Source organism: Zootermopsis nevadensis, unplaced genomic scaffold (assembly GCF_977971745.1).
Source record: "Zootermopsis nevadensis isolate Lab colony 2312 unplaced genomic scaffold, Znev_1.0 Znev_ptg000010l, whole genome shotgun sequence".
NCBI lineage: Eukaryota > Metazoa > Arthropoda > Insecta > Blattodea > Termopsidae > Zootermopsis > Zootermopsis nevadensis.
In genome coordinates this window covers 9,030,862-9,050,596 of record NW_028259142.1, presented here as the reverse complement: position 1 = coordinate 9,050,596, position 19,735 = coordinate 9,030,862, and the positions used below count along the sequence as shown (strand labels likewise).

Here is a 19,735-nt window from a genome sequence, read left to right as displayed (position 1 = left end):
ATTCATCACCATGACAAAGGTTGAAACGATCTTCGCATTCTACCTTGTGATCATCGGCGCTAAAGCACTCAACCTACGTAAGTTACAATAAAGTCAGTATATTTAGATTAATGTATAGTGAGTACTTCAAATGAAACTTTTTAATGGAATTTTTATAATGATATTATTTGTACTGGAAGAATTTTTACTCTTGTCAGTAATCACATAAAACCTATCAAAACAAATGACTGACTGATTAAATAATTCTTTGGAGCAAGATACGTTTACAAGCATTCAGTACCGGAGTACTTTCCCGGGGAAGAAGTAAGTCCAGGTCGTAAAGCTGACCCGCATCTTATGCCGAAGTTAAAATGTGTAGGGTTTTTGTACTCTCATCCCAAGCGCCTACATGACGTGTAGCGAGAGAGCTTCATGATTTTATTTTTTGTATCTATTATATTTTACAACAACAAAGATTTTTCTAGAGTCGCCATATATTTAGCCGGAAAAGTGAATTTTGCTTCACAACAATCCTACTCCTTGAATATCTTTTGCCGCTTCCGAAAAGGAAAAGCCGAACTCATCTACTCACCTATCCCATATCATAGTAAATGGGTACAAACTACCTAACAGGTTTGGATAAGACTCGATATAGCAAATATACATTAAATATCATGGGTCAGTTTCGATTTTGAGAGGGGGAACTCTTTATTTACGACTTTACTTAACTGTTTTCGTCCATACATCTTGGTGAAAATATTATAATATATAGCACGTCCATAATACGGATATTATCATTTATAAGATTCTTTATATTTAAGATATTTTAAGGACCACCTTGTAATTAGCCCCAAACTGAGATCCAAGTTTCTATTTTGAATCCTCTGACACATTGGAACAAAATATGACACGCTGGTCACTCTATAAAAGGGAATAATTGAATTTTCGTCACTGTGAACAGCATTTTATTAAACTAAATGCAAAACGTTTCTATTATAATGGTATTTATCTTCATGAGGGAGGCAGCAGTCTCACCACCTGCTACTCTGAAAAAAGGGCAAAGAATCCTAAGTGACTAGGATGTAATAAACGGCCAGAAGGCTGTAAACCGTTCGCTGTGATGATGTTAATTACCATGTGTCAGTTTTAATAACATTATTCGTTTTAACGTCTCTCTATACACTGCCAAAAATGTCTAGTGGATTTACAACGCATTACGTAAACACAAAAAGAAGACAGACAATAACGATGCCACTAAAGAAAACTGCATTTATCCATACTTTTCAGTCTGGTTCTCTTATTTAATCAGGATAGAACTTCTAGGGGTTTGATGCCAATATGTGTCCACTGTTTCAAAGTTAATTCCCTGCCACCAACAAAATCTTCCTTCACTGTAACTTGAAACTTGAAGTAAAACGATAAACAATTTTAGCTGAAATAAAGGGAGTTTTGCGTATTTTCCTCGATACGAATGCAGGACATTAGAATAGTTATTTCTGGAAGAAAATGTCTTTCATTCGACTGACGTGTAGGTTTTCTCGCCACTTTATGTGGTTCGAACCACATGAATTGCTTCACATGAAATTATATTTCTTTAATATATTACCCGATACCTAATTTCTATATTACACAAAGTGAAATGAAATTCACGCACATGGAGTCCATAGTGTCACAAAAAATAAGTGCAGAATGTTAAATAACATATATCCTGGGACGCTTAGTTTTCGAGATGGACGTCACCGTCAATATGGTTACACGCTCTTCTTCTGCTTCGCCTTTTTCTTATAGCGTTATAACCCTGTGTGGGTATTAGCTTGTTCGATGATTTTTTTTCCATTCTCTCCTATCATTTACAATTCTTCTCCATCCTCTCACTCCCATCGTCCTCAAATCCTCCTCTACGTCGTCTATCCATCGTTTCCGTGGTCTCCCTCTCATCCTTCTTCCTATCGGTCTCCATTCCATCACTCTTCCAGTTACCTTGTTTCCCTCCATTCTTGCAACATGTCCAAGCCTGCCTAACGTTTTGCTTTTAATTAGCCTCACAATATCTGCTCCTGTATGATATAACCTAGTTCATGATTCATTCTAATTTTCCAGGAGCCATCACTATTCTGTATTTGACCATAGATTTTCCGTAATATTTTGCGTTCAAATATTCTGAGTTGTTGCTCGTCAAAGCTAGTTAATGTCCAGGCTTCACACCCATATGTGACTACTGGTCTTATCAGAACTTTATAGATTCTCAGTTTAAGTTGTCTCCCCAGTATTTTAGATTTCATCAAATTCTGATAGGCATAATAACACCTATTACCATTCACAATACGTGATTTATTTCATTACTTAAGGAATTTATAGTATTAATCTGTGAACCCAGGTAATTAAAAATCTGCACTTGTTCAAAATTGTAATGTCCTATTCTCAATTTATTTGTGATATTTCTTGCTGCTGTTGTAACTTTCATATATTTTGTTTTCATTTCATTTATTTTTAGCCCCGTTAATTGTGTTTCTCCTATCAATTTTAATACTGTTTCTTCCAGTGCAGCTTTATTTCTGCTAATAATAGCTATATCATCTGCATACGCACTCACTTGTATTGATTTTATGCCTATATGTCATGATATCTCAAGTTTCCGAATAGATGCTTCCAGCGTCAGGTTGAAAAGTATTGTTGAGAAAGCGTCTACTTGTCTAACTCCCATATTAACATTAAATGGTTTAGTTAGCTCACCACCTACTCTTACTAGTCCTTGGAGTCTTTCAACGTTTTTTTAATGAGCCTGACGTATTTTGATGGTATCCCTAGTAGGAGAATATCGTTTAACATTTGGTCCCTATTGAGACTATTAAATGCTTGTCTGAAGTCAACATATACGTTATGTAAGTCAATATTATATTCATAGGCTTTCTCCTGAATCTCTCTCAATCCAAATATCTCGTCTATCGTTGATCTATCTGCTCTAAAGCCACACTAGTACTCACCTAACATCTCTTCTACATATACAATCAATCTATTACATAAAATACTGGACAAGATTTTATATATTACATTCAGAAGTGTAATTCCCCTATATTTGGTACACTCTATTTTATCTCCTTTTTTATGTATAGGTTGTATTACTCCTAGGGTCCATTCTTCTGGAATTTTTTCTTCTTTCCAGATTAACAATATCAGATAATGTATTCTCTCCCATAACTTGACTCTCCCTTTTTTTAGTAGTTCAGCAGTAATTCCATTACTTCCGGGTGCTTTACAATTTTTCAAACATTTGATTACTTTTTGTACTTCTTCAAACATAGGATCTTCAATATAATTATCCACAGTATATTATGTCGGATGCTCTGTCTCAATTATATTTCCGGTCAGGATACCATTAAAATACTCTTTCCATCTATTAACAATATCACCGTTCTCTGTCAATAAATTCCCTTGACTTTGAAGATATCCGTCTTCTGGGTTGTTGCGCTGTGTAGTTTGGTCGATGTTAACCAACGTTTCAGAGGTCATACTACCTCCGTCATCAGGGCGATGAATATGCCAATAGCCCACCGACCAACCAACCAACCAAAAAGCTAACTGAGGGCGGAGGTCTGCGCAAGCGCAAGCATCGTCCCTACCTAGGTGACACCATTCCTGCGCTCAAGGCGCATTGCTGGAAATGGTAAACGGTCTTAATATAAAAAACGGAAATTTTGCTGACGCTAAATGGGTTACGCCGTGGCTGGAGCCTCGACCATTCAAACTTGGATCTGTTGCTGCTGATGGGAGGTTATCCCGTCAGGCAAGTTGTCCGAAGGAATTTGGTTGGTTGGATCTCTGGGGTTTGAACCCAGAGAGGGATGGGCCCTTTCGGCTGAAGGCCTCTGCGGCATGGGGTGTAGATCACTTCAGCTGATGGCTTCCAAGATCGGGGAGGTGGCGGGTCGTATCCCTATTAAGTTATACCCTGGCATTCGCCTTACAACTGAGGAAAAGCACGGAAAACCTCAGTCAGGGTAGCCGAGTAGTCTAACCACTCGTTGTGCCGACTTGGCCGTCGTTTGGGGACGGCCTCGGCTGGCCTGCTGAAAATCGGTCGCCCTCGGTTGCCCTTGGGCGACCTCTGGCAGCCCTCGTTCGGCACGAGTGCCTCCCGAGTTGCCGGACTAAGGGGTTCCCCACACCAGCTAACCTCGAGTCAAATCTCTCAGTCAGTGCTCTGGTGTGGTCGGCAAAGAAAGCGACCCCCAGATCCTCATGTATTTACCTGTTACTAACGTACCAGGGCGCGTTAGTAACAATGCGAAAACACTTGGATTGCAGAACTTGTAGCTTCCGGACGTGGCTGCGGGCAGCTGACCTCCAGATCGCACATGCGTAATCCATCATGGGACGGATGAGCTGCTTATAGAGCAGCACACCGTTCCTGATGGACAGGCCACTTCGCTTATTGATGAGCGGGCCTAGCACACCTAATCGTTGCGCCGCCTTCTTTCCCACCTGGTTGACGTGCGCCGACCAGGTAAGCCCGGCGTCAAGGGTGACCCCCAGATACCGAGCTCTTTTGACCCATTCGATCGGCTGTCGGAGAAACTGCACCGCTCTGGGCTGTTGGATGCGTCTTCTCGCCGAAACGAAGAGAACCGCGGTGCTCTTCGAGAAGTTTATAGCAATCCTCCAGGCCCTGAGCCAGAGCTCAGATCTACTGAGGTAGGTCGCCAGATACCTAAAAGAGAAGCTACGGGACGTGGCTACTAGAGCCGTGTCGTCCGCGTACTGTGCTAACTCGACGAGGCGGGACGGGAATGTCGTTGACATACAGACTGAAGAGCACAGGGGAGAGAAGTCCGCCCTGCACAACTCCAGCCCGCATGGCTCGACGTGTGGACGTGGCCGACTGGAAGGACGTTTGGAACGTCCGGTCAGCGAGGTAGGAAGAGATGGTTTTCACCAAGTACGACGGGAAGTTGAGGACGGTCAGTTTGCATAGGAGGAATTGGACCCAGACTGTGTCGAAGGCTTTGGCCACGTCCAGGAAAACCGCGCCGGTTAGCCGCTTCTCATCAAGGTTTCTGTTGACCCTTTCGACGAGGCGAGCGGGCTTCAACGACGTGCTGTGTCTGGGTCGAAACCCAAACTGCTCGTCGCGCAGCAGCCCGCGTTCGCTGACCTCGTGTAGGACCCTCGTTAGGAGGATCTTCTCGCAGAGCTTTCCGACCGTGTCGAGAAGAGTGATGGGTCTATAGGAAGAAGGTAGCGTAGGGTCCTTCCCCGGTGTCAGTATGGACACCACGCGAGCGTGTTTCCATGCCGAGGGGATGTGCTGCCTGCGGAGGACCGCGTTGAACACTTTCGTGAGAAAGGTTACCGTGCGTCGTGGGATATGTCTCAGGACCCTGTTCGGTATACCGTTGGGGCCCGGAGCCTTGCCAAACTTGAGTCCCTTGATGGCCTGGGCGACCTCCAAGGGACTGGTTAATTTCGGTTCACTTGCGGGGGCATACTCGTATACTCGCATCGCCTCGTTAACCATGTCAATTGCAGCCGGGTCCGACGGGTTGTCTACCGGCTGGAATTGGACCTCAAGGCTGTCGGCCAGGGCTTCTGCCTTCTAGGGGTTCGAGAGAGCCAGTCCTCCCGGCACTATCAAGGGGGGCGACGGAGTGGGGACTCGCATCACCCGCTTGGTCATCTTCCAAAGCGACTGGTCCTCGCAGTCCAAGGATTAGAGCGTGTCGCTCCACTGTTCGTTCCGCCACTCGTTGAGACGGTAGGTCACCGACCTCTGGAGTCGATTAACCTGGGTCTTAAGAGCGGGGTACCTCGTGACCTGCCACCGCCTCCTCAGCCGGTTCATCAGGCGTATTTCATCCCGAATACTAGCGGGCAGAAGCGGCCGCCTGTCAACGCGGGGTCGAAGCTTGGGAGCGGACGCTGCTGTGGCTTCCAGGATAGCACTGGTCAGCTCCTCGACGCACTTGTCGATTGCCTCCTCGTTGTTTACCACGGGGTTCCCCGGGAGTCTGCTTTCGAGGCAAGCCTGGAATGCAGCCCAGTCCATTCTCGCGAATTCCGGGCGATCAGGCAGGTGTTGAAAGGACGATCGGCACGTGGTGTCGATGAGGACGGGCAGGTGATCTGAGCTGAGTGCGGGGCATACAGTCAGGTGAACCGGTAGGACGAAGTCCTTGATGAGGACAATATCAAGGACGTCGGGTGTGGCGTTGTGTGTGTAGGGAGCCGTGTTTGGGGAATCCGGCCCGTAGATCAAGCAGGAATATCTGTTGGCGTAATCACGCAGGAGCGAGCCCCTAGCAGAGATCAGCCTAGAATTCCAGTCCGTGTGCTTCGCGTTGAGGTCACCAGCCAAGAGGACCGGGAAACCCCCGCTCAAGCACTCGGTCAATTCCGACTCAATCCATGGCCGGGTGGGTGCGAGATATGCCGCCACGAGCTTGACTTTCCTGGTTGCCAGCACCAGGTGAATGGCGGTTGCTTCCAGTTGCTGCAGACCCGAGACCGGCACAGGGTATTGATCAATGCCCCTGCGGACAAGGATCGCTGTGCCGCCCCCCATCGTCGGGCGGTCCGTACGGTGGCAAACGTAGTTTGCGAACCTCAAGGCCCGACCCGACGTGAGGTGCGTCTCGTACAGAAGGCAAACATCGACTCCGTAGTCACCGAGGAACTGCTCCAGCTCCAGCTTCCTGCCGCAAACACCGTCGGCGTTCCAGTAAGCCAGCCGCAAGGCTTTACCACCGTGTCCTCTAGGCCGTGCAGTCATTGTCGGCCATGAAGAGGAGAACGGTTTTGAGGAGGGCTCGCGGACGAGACCCCCCGGATGGGAGGGAATGGATCGCGGCGAGGAGACGGCGTGTCAACTCGACGCAGACCCGTGGTGAGAGGGTCTCCAGGATGTCTGAGATGTCCTGGAGCGGCGACTGGCCCTTGGGTGGGGTGGGGTCTGTCTTTTTGGGGGCAGGTGCGGGCTTGTTGGGAACAGGTGCAGTGGGATTTGCCACCGGCACCACAGGACGAGCGGGCTTGGCACGGCCGGCCTTAGAGACGGCCTGCCGCTCTGTCCGTACAATGGCGCCAGATGGCGTTGGGGCGGAGTTCCTCATGGCCGCAGCCTTGACGACGCGGCCACCACGGACCACGTGGTTCCACCCAGGGCCCAAGTTCTCCTGGTCCAGAGAAGGCTTAGCTGGCGCCGATTTGGGCGCTGGCAGGCGCGTGGAGACGCCGTCCTTTCTGCCGCGATCCCCTTTCGCACGCTGTGCAGCGGCCGCCTTGGCTTCCTTCCACTTGCTGCAACCTCTATAGTTCGCAGTGTGGTTGCCTCCGCAGCTGCAGCACTTAAGCTGCTGCTTGGGGTGGCACACGACCCGGATGGGTGGGCGTCCCCGCAGGCCACGCACCTAGGTGCATAGCCGCAGTTCCGCTGCGTGTGCCCGAAGCGTTGGCACCGCTTGCACTGCGTGGGCCCCTTCGGTGCGACGTACGTCTGCACCTTGACCCGCAAGACCGCAGATCTCGTTAAGGGAACGCACTTTCGCCACGTCGTGGCCCCGTGCTACCGACACGATGAAGTGCGGCGTAAGGGGACGATCACCGTCCTGGTCCATGGCCCGGCGCGTCGATCGGAGTTGCAGGACACCCTGCACAGCAATGTGCATGGCGGCCAGCTCCTCGCGTATCTCGGCCTCGTGCATGCGCACGCCCAGGTTTTTAATCACCAGGCGCACGTACCGATCCTCGGGGAGGGAGAATGTGTGAAAACTTACACCCTCGCCCTCACCGAGGGAACGCAGGACCCTGACGGTGGCCTGGGACCCGTCGGCGGTCTCAGGCACAAGGGTCAGGTTTTCTCCCTTCATCTGCGCCACGATCCCGCAGGCCGACTCCGTGCGAATGCTATGCAGGAAACCGCGTACGTCCTTCACCCCATAGACGTACGCCGGGGTTTTGTTACGGCGCTTCCCCGGAGCCGTTTTGTCCACTTGAGCGTGGAAGGAAGAAGCGGCGTCAAATGACATGCCAGTGAGCGGCCCGGACAGGTCCCCGGAAGCCCGGGGAGGCCTGCGCCCAGGTGCCTCCTCCATCGAGGAAGCGGGTCCCGGCCGGGAGCCGGGACACTTGGCTGCGGGCTTCACTGTCCCGCTTGGCGGTTTCAGCGCGGCGGGGTGAGCGAGGGGAGGTCCGCGGGACGACTTCACGTCCCTCACTCCTTTAACCTCTTGCGAGGCCCCGGCTTTAGTGGGGAGCGGTGCCGAGGAATCCACCCCAGCAGTCGCCGAGCCATCGTGCCGATGAACTTTTGCCGGTGCCGGCAGAGGAGTGGACCCGGCTCCGGACAGTGGCCCGGGCGCCGGGCGCCTAGATGCGGGTTCCGTCGAACCGCCCGAGTTGGACAAGTCCAACTCGTTGGCCTTCCTCTTGCCAGCGTTGGCTCGAGTAGGCCCTCCGACCACGACTGTTGCTGCTGCTGCTGCCGCCCGCTGTTTCTGCTTTTCTGCGTCGATGGCGTCCAGAAGCTGCTTCCGCACCTGCTGAAGCAGCTCAGGGAGGTGGGCCTTCAGAAAGGCCAGGTCACCTCCGTCCATACCTCGCCGAGCGCTGAGGGTGTTGAACCAGACAATTCTCTCGACCAGTGTCGAAAAGTGAGATCCAATCCTTCGCATCCTCTACCCTCCTTCTCTATCTAACCGTCCGTGGACCCGGTGTGAGGAGTTGGATTTATAGGCAGGGAAGTAATAGGTGTAGCCTGCCCCGAGCCAATGGGAGCAGGTTTGGGAGTGGACCAATGGTAGCACGTGGGCGAGAGTGGGAGAGGGAGAGAAAGTAGAGAGAGAAAGGTGAGTTTGGTTTTATGGATAAGGGCCCTGAAAAGGGCCAAGTTAGTGGTCTGGTTGGTTCTGGCGGCGCACTCTTGCTCGTTCTCGGAGTCCTCGGAGTGTGTGAATAAGAGGCTTTCAGGACCGGCTCAGGTGAAGTCCATCTTCCCTGTTAAAGTTATCAGGATGAAGTTCGATCTCGATGGCTTCCCTGATTAACCGATCCATGTAGGCGGTTTTTGAGGAGAGGATAGAAGTGTCCTCTAGCTGTATGTTGTGTTCCAAGTTGAAGCGGTGTTCAGCAACCGCAGATTTCTCGGGCTGCCCGACCCGGATGTGGCGTTTGTGCTCCTTGATCCTGGCCTCAACGGAACGGCCTGTCTGGCCGATGTAGACTTTTCCGCACTCGCAGGGAACTCTGTATACGCCAGGCGTCCCTTGACTTTCTTTACATGCTACAGCTTTCGGTCTGAATTCTTGTGTTACTTCTTTAAGCTCCTTTTGGAATTTTCTACTTTCATTTCTACGATGGTGTTTTATCATACTGTCGATCTTTCTTCCTAACGCTTCTCTTTTCTTCTTTCTACATATTCTGGTGGCCAATATCCGTTTTTCATTATAAAGATTTCTATTAGCTTTCGTATTTCTTTGTAAACATTTCATTTTAGCTTGCTTCTTCTGTTCCAAGACAAATCTACATTCATCATCATAGCAATATTCATTTCTTGATCTCCTTGTATCTCCAACAGTTATATGTGCTGTATTTAAAAATGGCATTCTTTATGCAGTTCCATTCATCTTCAATATTAGGCCCTTTTTCTATCTTTTGTACTTCTAATTTTAAATTATATTGATACTCCTGTACTGTGCCATTATCTTCTAATTTCTCTACATAACATCTTATAATTTTTTCCAGTTTCCCTTTCATAACCATAGATATTTTTGGCTTCATTCTAAACCCAACTAAATAATGGTCCGAATAAGAATTTGCCCCTCGGAATGTGAGCACATTTTCCACTTCTGTCGTCCATCTCCTAGATACCAATATATGATCTATTTGATTAAAATTATTTGTTCCACGAATTTTCCAAGTACCCTTATGAATACCTTTCCTTGGGAAGTATGTGCTCATGACCCTTAAATTATTCGCAGCTGCAAATTGTGCTACTCTTAGGCCATTATTATTGATTTCTTCATGTAGACTATTCCTTCCAAATAGTTTGACATAGACTTCTTCTTTCCCAAGCTTCGCATTATAATCATATAATCACCAAGTACTTTTATCATGTCATGTTTCGAAATTTTATCACATACAGACTGCAATTCATCATAAAACCCATCTACTGCCACCTCTTCTGTCCCCTCGATTGGTGCATAGACATTAACAAGGGTTATATTATGGAATTTACCTTTTACTCTAAGTGTACATACTCTTTCACTTACTTGCGTAAAGGCTAGCATAGTCTTACGCATTTGTCTGGTAACAATAAATCCTATTCCACATTCTCCTTGTCTAACGTCTTTCCCAGAATAATATATGGAGAATTTTGCCTTATTAATTGCTCTTTTACTTTTCCATCTAAATTCTTGTATAGCAACAATTTCCATTCCTTTTTTCATAATTTCATCAGCTATACCATTCATCGCTCCTGCTTGTAACAAAGTGCGCACTTTCCACGTTCCAATATTTAGTACCATATTTTTATCTTTGTTCCTTGCTAATGTTCGTCCTCGTGAGGACAGTCCGGCTTCAATCATCAAATTATTCTCAACATTAACCTTTTTTACGAGGCTGGGTTGTTGGCCCTGCGCTTAACCCCCAACTTGGAGGACCAGGGACTCTTCTGTCTGGGTTACCATACCATAGCCAGAAGAACAGACTGCACGGATGACACCCAATGAAGACGTCATACTTGCAGCTGTGAATTGACAGCCGTGGAGAAGGTCACGCTATATCGCACAAGGATTCGGTCTATCCGAATCAAGATTCTTCGCAGTACTTTAAGAAGAGCAATTGCATCCAAACGATTACTTGCGGAGAGCACATCTGATTCCAAATAATCGTCCTCTATGCAGTTTTAGCGCTTTTTACATAATATTCCGTGGGCAGACGAAGAGTGTTTTCTGAAAATGTATAGTATGCCCCCACGTTCATAATATTTAGTTCCTGCAAGTACTTCTTTAGTATCAAAGAAAATATTTTTTTATTTTTCTGTGTGATAAGTATACGCATCATTCATTATTTCTAAATACTTGTTCATTAACGGGCTGGGTGTCTGGCATTCGATCCCCGACGGGGGCAGAAGATTTTTCCTCTAGCCTCTACGTCCAGACCAGCTCTGGGGCCCACCCAGCCTCCTGTCTAATGGGATTGGGGTTCTTTCCCAGGAGTAAAGCGCGGCCGGGGCGTGATGCTGACCACCTCACCGCCCCTAGTGCCGAGGTCAAGAAATAGTTGAAGCTGTACCTCCACTCCCCGCAAACACCTAAATTTTGTGTATCAGAAAAGCTTTACTTCACTTTTACCTGTTCATGAGCTGCAAAGCTAATAGTGTTAGATCTATTAAATAACTCAAGCTCAGTAGAGCAAACATATAACATGGAGGAATGCCATGAGAAAAACACGTTCTACATTTTTGTTTAAAAAATTCAGGACAAAACACCATTTGAGAGATCTAGGCACAGAAGGAAAAGTAAATAAAAAAAATATAGTTTGACTGCATAAGCTGGATTTAACTATCAGGTTAGGGTCGGTGGCGGGTTACTATGACCACGATTACGGATCTTTTGGTCCCATAAAGACAAATACTTTGACTAGCTGAAATTTTTCGGATTTTCAGAATGACTATGAAATATGGACTTCGTTACGTATTCCAGCATGTGGTGAAGGATTTGAGGTTATCACAACTGCACCTACGAAAATGGGTGCCTTTCGATTTGTAGTTCCGTGAAGTCTGTTAGAATTCTTCCGAAGATTCACAAGTACCTGCTGCCTCAATTATCAGCACTATTACTACGTTACAAACCACAAGACAGCCATCTTCATTATAAATATATTAATTGTTTATATTATAGCAATTTTATTCATAGTGAGGTACACTACAATTCCTATGACAGCCATGACAAGAACCTGTCGATATTTAATTATTTAAATAGCATTTTTAACGACTAAGAAAGAGCAGTTTAGCTTATAAAATAATCTTTTTCATTACACTAAAGAAAGAAGTTCCTTGAGGTGCTTCTAAACCCTTAAAATTCATCGAATAGAATTCGCGAAATTGCGTAGGACTCCGGTACTCATTGGGCAGGCGTTTGAGCGTTTCCAAAAGCGGTCTTGATGAAGATACTAGAAAAAACTCCCTCTGTCGTGGATCGAAACCCGGATCGCCCGGCCCGTAGCCACTGACTCACATAACAAAGCTGTACCGGTAGTTTAACTGAAACATTATGTCGCTCTTTTACTACTACGACTTCCACATAAAGCCCGGGCGATATATTTGCAAAATGCCACAAACATTGGTCAGGTAGTTGAAGGCTCCTTTTCGGAATAAAGCTGGAAATAAGTTTATTCTTCCTTCTTGTCTCAACTTTAAGCTAATCTTTGTTCAGACGTTAAGTGTGTTTATCATATCTTTTTAGTCTTCTTTTTCATAACCGTAAAAGACTTGGTGTAATTTCTCAAGCTGTGTCTCAGAAGTTACGCATTCAGTGTACACGCCTGCATTTAACAACGCTATTTCAGTTTGTAACGCTGCGTCCCACAGTATCACTATAGCGCCCCCATACCGCGATGTTTTGAGAGAGTCTTCATTCTGCTCCAGAGTCTCCTCTTCACAAACCATCAGAGAAACAGTCCCACTTAAAATATACGAGAACGATGAACAGTGAAGGAAAGTTTGTTATCGGCATGTTCTTGAGCAGATGTTTGTTATACTGAATTCTTTTCAGCGGACTACATTAAGCCATGTTCTAGAAATGATCCAAAGTTGAATGAATGGGCCCTAAGGAATGGTAGAGCTGCTATTCCGAGAATTATCAAAGGTGAGTTACACTGCAACACTTCCCAGCTGCAGTGATCATTATGAGACACTATATTTCAGATTACTTCCCAATATGGATTCTATTATATACGTCATAATAAATGCAAATAATTGTTTTCGAGGATGAAAGATTAGATAATATTTAGTCTTTCAAACACGTTGCAGCAGAATACGAAAAATACCGTTGCTGTTTTAAAGTTAAAGATGTTTTAAATTTTTCATATGTATTCATATAATAAATTTGGATTGCTCATTCAGAATATGTAAAAGTGTATATACTTAGTACAGCTGTCATATGTGTGAACCCGTGCTTCTCTTCGTCACAATCTGTAGGTAAGTTGGCAGGATTACAACTGGCCTCGGTAAGTTACTTGGACCAAGCTTCTAGTTCGTGACCTACGAATGTGGTTTTGTGCGTGAGGAATATTTAGCAATTATTCGTAGATGTCGAGGTCGCTGATACAGTGAAGCCCCTCTAAGTTGGACACTTGGGGTTCCACGAAAATGTGTCCAACTTACAGAGGTGTCCAAATTAGAGGGAAAGAGAAAAATCAGATTGTGTTCTAATGACAATATAATCTATTTACTTACATACACTAACTACTGTAGGATTACTTGAATTAAATATAACAGCCAAATAGAGGCAAGCCCAAAATTTAAACAATATTATATACAAAGAAAAATAAATGAGAAAATATAAATAATAACAAATAATCCACCTAGGAATACTAATATAAATGTGAAACGTTAAAGAAATACAAAAAACAAATAACCAAGCTAGATATCTATCAAGACAATAGTATTAATAATAATCTTCTAAAGCCCATTCTCATGCATTGCACATTACAACCCAGCCTCAATAACATTTTCTAAAGTTAATTCCACCAATTTTCACTTTCCCATAGCTGAACTCAAATGCAAGCACAGTACTGATGGAGTTAAAGCTGTGTCTTCTGCAATACTATAGTCCAGTTAAGGGTTCAGCAAAAGAATAGTTAAACACTTGCAACGCATTCCAATGATGGGTTCAATGTCCATAAGATAATCATCCAGAGAGGAGGCATTCATCAGTCAGAAATTCAAAATAACAAAATATGTAACTGAGAACGTTTCCCTGAAAAGCATTGAAGCTAAGTGCATGAACCTGTCCAACTTACAACAAAAGGGGTATTCAAGTTCCAGGATAAAGGAGTGTCCAAGTTATAGGGTACTGTGTACATGTAAAATTAAAGGATATTCGCCGGTTCCAATTAAAAGTGTCCAATATAAAGGGGTGTCCAGGATATAGGAGTGATCAACTTGAGGCGTTTTACTCTATCTGTTTCAAGATGATTGTTCATTTCTCAGGAGATCAGAAGTATGACATCCCTGTCTTGGATCCACTAGTGGTCGAGAACCTTTCTCTGACATACTCCGGTATAAATGCATCTTCCAGCAATTACACCATCGCGGGAGTAAAGGATGCCGTTATTGAAGATTTCAGGTAAAATTTGAATTATACACTGAAGAGTAAATGAATAAATATCTAGAGATTACTTTCCTTTCAAATCTTCCTACACACTTCAGAAATATCTGTTCTTTGGCTATACCAGGGCTTGTCAACAGGTCCACAGATGTTTTCTGAGCGTCGTGCGTATGCTTTTAATAACACTATGACAGCTTAAGTCAAAAAGACCGCTTTGTCATTTTGCGAGTGTTTCGCAGTAACTGTTGGTGTGAACAACTGATAAACTTAATAAGAAAAGTCAAATAGAAACAACAGTAGCTGTTATCGAATTACGTGCTTCGAGGCTACAAGAAATAGTACAGCACTGTAACACGAATATGGGATCCCAGGCGAGTCACTACAGCGCAGCACTCGCAGCGTAGCAAAGAAAAATATTTCTCTATTGATCACTTAGAAATGCGGGGTAGACATGTGACGTACTTTGCGGCACTGAAGCATCCAATTTGGTGACGGCTACTATAGGACGTATCTTACTTTTGAACTCTTTGAAGGGTACAACCACAAAAATTAAACCTGATACTGAAATAATTCACATGAAAAAGCAGTGTCAAATGCCTCACCAAAGATGGACACTGTCACAGAAAACTGAGTAAAATGTGAAACTGTCTCCAACAATAGGACTAATTTAGTAGCAGTTTTAAATAACCAACATTAACGATGGAGGCCGACTTTTGAAAGCCTCTGTTTATCTATTGTCACTGCCGTCGTGACACAGTCAGCTTCAGAGAGTTTATGTACAAATTATTCAGTTGCTTCAAGCGTGAAGCAGCCACCATTTTACATATATTTCTTTCTCTGCGCCACCTGTCTTCGTTCCCGTCGATCTGCACAGAAATAGTCGATTATCTGTCCAGATTAAACGGCTTGGTGTCCCAAATAAGCGAAGAAAATTCAGGTACCGTTCTCGATTTGTTTTGTTCATTAAGATTTCTCCCAAATTAACGGCTGCCCCGATTAACAGATGGCCCAATTAATCGGAATCTACTGTACATAACGAATTCTTTAAAGGCTACCAGCCCTGTAAGGTGTTTTCTTCATTAAAACACATAGTCGCCGTGAAAGCTTAAGATCACCAGTCAAATATACGATTATAAATGTGGTTTAACGTAAAGCTGAAAATAATAATACGTTGATTCAATTCAATTCGTTTATTTAAGTGCCTGACAGCAGCCGGATAATACCAATAACAGTCAAGCACTGAACAACAGTACAGGATGATGTATTATACAATAATTACATTCTTTTCGATAACAATAAAAGTAAAATATTTAAAATACTAAATCAAACAAATGAAACTAAACATATAAATTTACCATATTAATAATAATTTAATTTAATTCCTTTATTGAGTGATAATTCACAAGTAAATGAGCTAAATAATATGCCTAACTAATATAATAATTCAATTCATTAATTCTAAAAAAACAAAAAACAATAAAAACTAGAAAAAACTTACAAGATTAAATACCATAAAATATGGACAAAATGAAGTATTTTGAATATTATAAGTTCCTTGATTTCACTGTTAACAATTATAATTATTTAAAAACTTGATTGATATCGGTAAGCAAAATACAATCTTTGGTAAAGATGTCGATGTTCCTACAGACTGCTTTGGCAGCAGATACGCGTCTGCTTGAGGGACTGGCCTTGAAATTACGTTGTACATTAAAGGTAGAGTAGTCTCTGATAAACCTAGTGGATATGCGGGGACTAACTGTATCGTATACCGATGAGAAACTAATTTTGCCTTTACAATCATTAATGAGGGAAAGCGCATCTAGAAGCCTCCTCCTTAAATTTAGTCTGACTAAGATATCTTCATAAATATAAGCACACACGCCATTAAAATCAAGTGTAACATAGAGCTACAAATTTCCTTTCAATCCTTTCCAATTTACAGGAGTCAGTATTAGGAATAGAGTTCCAAGCAACGGATGCATACTCAATTTTAGAACGGACTAGGGCACTGTACAAAACCAAAAGTCTATCAAAGGTGGGGAAGGAAGCTTAAATTAAAGATATAGGTTAACAAGGGTGTAAAAATACCAGAACAACTCTTAATTACTAACGACGGAATTTCATCTAAACCCACAAAAAACAACAACTGGAGTTCGGTAATTCCTCGATAGGGCAGCCTCTGAATGGAAGTGAGGGAAATGGAAATAACCATGTATGTGTTACCAACAAACCGAACCCTAAATGCAACACTGTGTGTCACCAGATGGTGGAAAGGGGAATTCCCAGTAGATATACTGGGAAACTGTGAATTTACTGTATCAGCAGTCACGAATTAAGTAGGGAACCCGGCAAAAGGTATAAAGTACTTCTATAAGTCAACCCCGAAAGGAAAGATCCTAGAACCTAAGCTTTCCTACGAAATAAGCCAAAGTGCCTGGAAAATAATTTTTAAATTTTTATCGTCAGATTTTATCAGAACTTTCTCAACCAAGTAGATACCACTGTATTTTCTTTTTAAAATATCTGGTTCGCAAAATAAAACTTTAAATATTTAACCTTTTAAATTGTTTATTCAATATGTTGGCGGATTAGAAGAAATGACTTCGTGTACACCAAACAAATACGTTGACCGGATTGGTGTGTAGCCGCTTTCAAATAAACTATTTACTTTACTAATTCGAACATTGCCTCCAAATCTGAACTTTAATTTATAGGTTCATAAAGTGTTTCCTAAACAAATTTTACAAATTTTGAATCTGTGAACTCTACAGGTTTTATTCCTACCGTTCGGTGCTTTTTGTTACGACAATTACTAAACAATTTTAGAAGGATGTCAAACCATTTATACTACACTGAACAGAAAACGTTTTCCACATTTTCTCCTTGATTGTCCTATTGAATCTTTCGCAGATTGCAGCTTCTTTGTTACTAAATGTTGAACATTGGTTTATGTCACACTTGTTCATTAATTCAGACTCCTTCCTTTATTTATTTAAAGATGATTTTCCGCTCATTAAAATGATTTTCGTAAGCTTTTACGATACTCTGTCAGGATTTAACTTTTAGTTTAAAAACGTGTCGGTTGTTGTTAACATGTACTTGAATCCATTACTTCCTGTAATTTTAACCAAATCAGAATGCCGTCTATACTATTGTAATATTAGCTCCTGTAGGGTAATTTTTCCTTATCGGTAAATGTAGTTCGTTAACTATCTTTTCCTTGTTTATACATATATTTTTTACAGCGCGGTGCAGTACCGTCACTCACGAATTGACGTTTAGTCTTACCGCATATATTGCAGATACGTTTACGAAATATTTTACCGTTCTTAGTCGTTTCGGTATTTCCAGTACCCGCTTCTGTAGTAGTTATGTTTTTCATTTTACACAATGAATATATTTTTTTAAATAATAAATACTAAGAAAATATTAAGTTACAGGATTACCTTGTAACATGTCTCGAGGCTACATAGCAAGAAAGAGAAGGTATTTATTAACAAAAAAATTTCGTCAGCAACCTGTAATCGATGCGACACGAAGTACAGAAACCGAAATTGAGTACACACTTAAGGAACAGAAACAAGTTGATCCAGTCTACTTTACAAACCTGCGGACGCTGATGGGTTTATATATTATCACGAGGATAGTGACGTTGGTTCTGCTACCGATAAACGATAGTAAGAATATGTTATTACATTAAAATTATATATAGCTTACCACCAAAATTCTGGATAGAAATGTATGGAAAGGATTTGTTAACGATAACATCAATGCTGTTCACAACAAACTTCTTGTTGCCAGATACAATTTTCTAGGCCCTGGTCCCAAATTAAATGAAAGATTAGAAAGATGTGACTAGGGGATACATCCGTTAGATAATGCTGCAAGAGTGTATGATGTAGCTTACAGAGATTATAAGGATCTAGAATTGAGACCTGAAGCTGACATAATTTTAGAATACAATGCCTGGGGTAGAGTCTTTAGTAAACAAACATCGTTTTTAAAGAAGTAATTCAAGCTCTTGCAACGTAACTTGCTATAAACAAGAAACTGAAAATTGGATGGGGGTTTAGGTTTTTAAAAGTTGATTCCTTATAATAAAAAAGAAACTAAAATAATTTACATTCAAAATCGGACATAATAAACTAAAACAGCTCATAATATATTGCGTTTTAACAGATAAACAAAGTGAAGAGAATGATAAAAACACTGGTAAAGAAACTGGAATGTCGTTGAAACTAACATATATCCATTTTAAGAAAATTAAAAACATCCATGGAGAACATATTGGTGGATTTATTTTTACGACTCCAGCTATTCTAGCTGCGTTAGGCGCAATTAGTTCTTTAGCTAGAGGTGCTGCGGCTATTTCAGTAACAGTAATTGAAGCAAAAAAAATTAGAAGAACTAAGGAATGAGAAAATTCATAAACTTGCAATGGAAAATAAAATGTCGGGTTCAGTTCGACACCAGTAGAAATTAATATTGATTCTGTTGAAGATTGGAATCTAGATATCGATGATAAAACCCCAAAACATCAAATAAACTTATTTTTCGTTTTATTGCATGAAATAAAGCATGCTTTAGAAATATCTCACTCAAATGATAATACAGAGTGATTCTGAAAGGACTTTACAAATTTGAAAGTATATAGAAATTTATTCAGAAGGCTTACAGAATCGGTTGAGGTGTCATTTTATAGAAAAATAAATCACGTGTAACCTCAAATAGTCATTTTGGTTAGATGTGACTACTATTGGTGATACGGCAGACATCCCACCTGAAATCAATTTCTTGCCAAACACGATACAACATATCCGGTGTCACTTCTGCAACTGCGGCGGTGATTAGAGCTTTGAGCTCAGTGGGACTGGCAGGCAAGGGTGTAAAAAACACACGATCTTTAATGAAACCACATAAGAGAAAGTCGAGAGGTGTCAAATCTGGAGAACGAGATGGCCATGCTATCGGCCCTGTTCGACCAATCCACCGACCTGGGAAACGGTTATTGAGAAAATCCCGGACTTCTGTGAGGTAGTGAGGTGGTCCGTCGTCTTGCTGGAAGTGAATGCGTCCTTCTTGATCATCTTCGTCTAATTGTGGTATGAGAAAATTTTCGAGCATATCCAGATACACGATACCGTTGATGGTTCTCTCATGGAAAAAGAACTTTGCTAATGGCACAATACACATTCACCTTTGGGCTGTCACGAACATGTTCCAGAGATGTACGTGGATTTTAGCTGCCCCAAATCTTGCAGTTGCAGGTGTTCACCTTATCACTGACATTAAATGTCGATTCATCACTAAAGATTATGTAGTCCAGTAATGTTTCGTCTTCCCCTATCCGATGCAAACGTTCTGTACAGAATTCCTGACGAGCCACTTTATCTTGCACAATGGTAAATCTGTACGGTTTTAAGTGCAAA

The 19,735-nt window shown here is 42.9% G+C and overlaps 1 protein-coding gene across 6 annotated transcripts in view; it reads left to right on the top strand.

The window, feature by feature from the left end:
- Window positions 1-19,735, top strand: part of LOC147874225 (uncharacterized) — a 40,065-nt gene continuing 20,330 nt past the window's right edge. For all 6 annotated transcript variants that reach the window (XM_087346478.1, XM_087346476.1, XM_087346474.1 and 3 more), the window contains exons 1-3: window positions 1-77; window positions 12,747-12,839; window positions 14,186-14,321. In XM_087346478.1, the coding sequence (XP_087202604.1) occupies window positions 11-77; window positions 12,747-12,839; window positions 14,186-14,321 (296 nt within the window). In that variant the 5' untranslated portion in view covers window positions 1-10. The remainder of the gene's footprint in view (window positions 78-12,746; window positions 12,840-14,185; window positions 14,322-19,735) is intronic.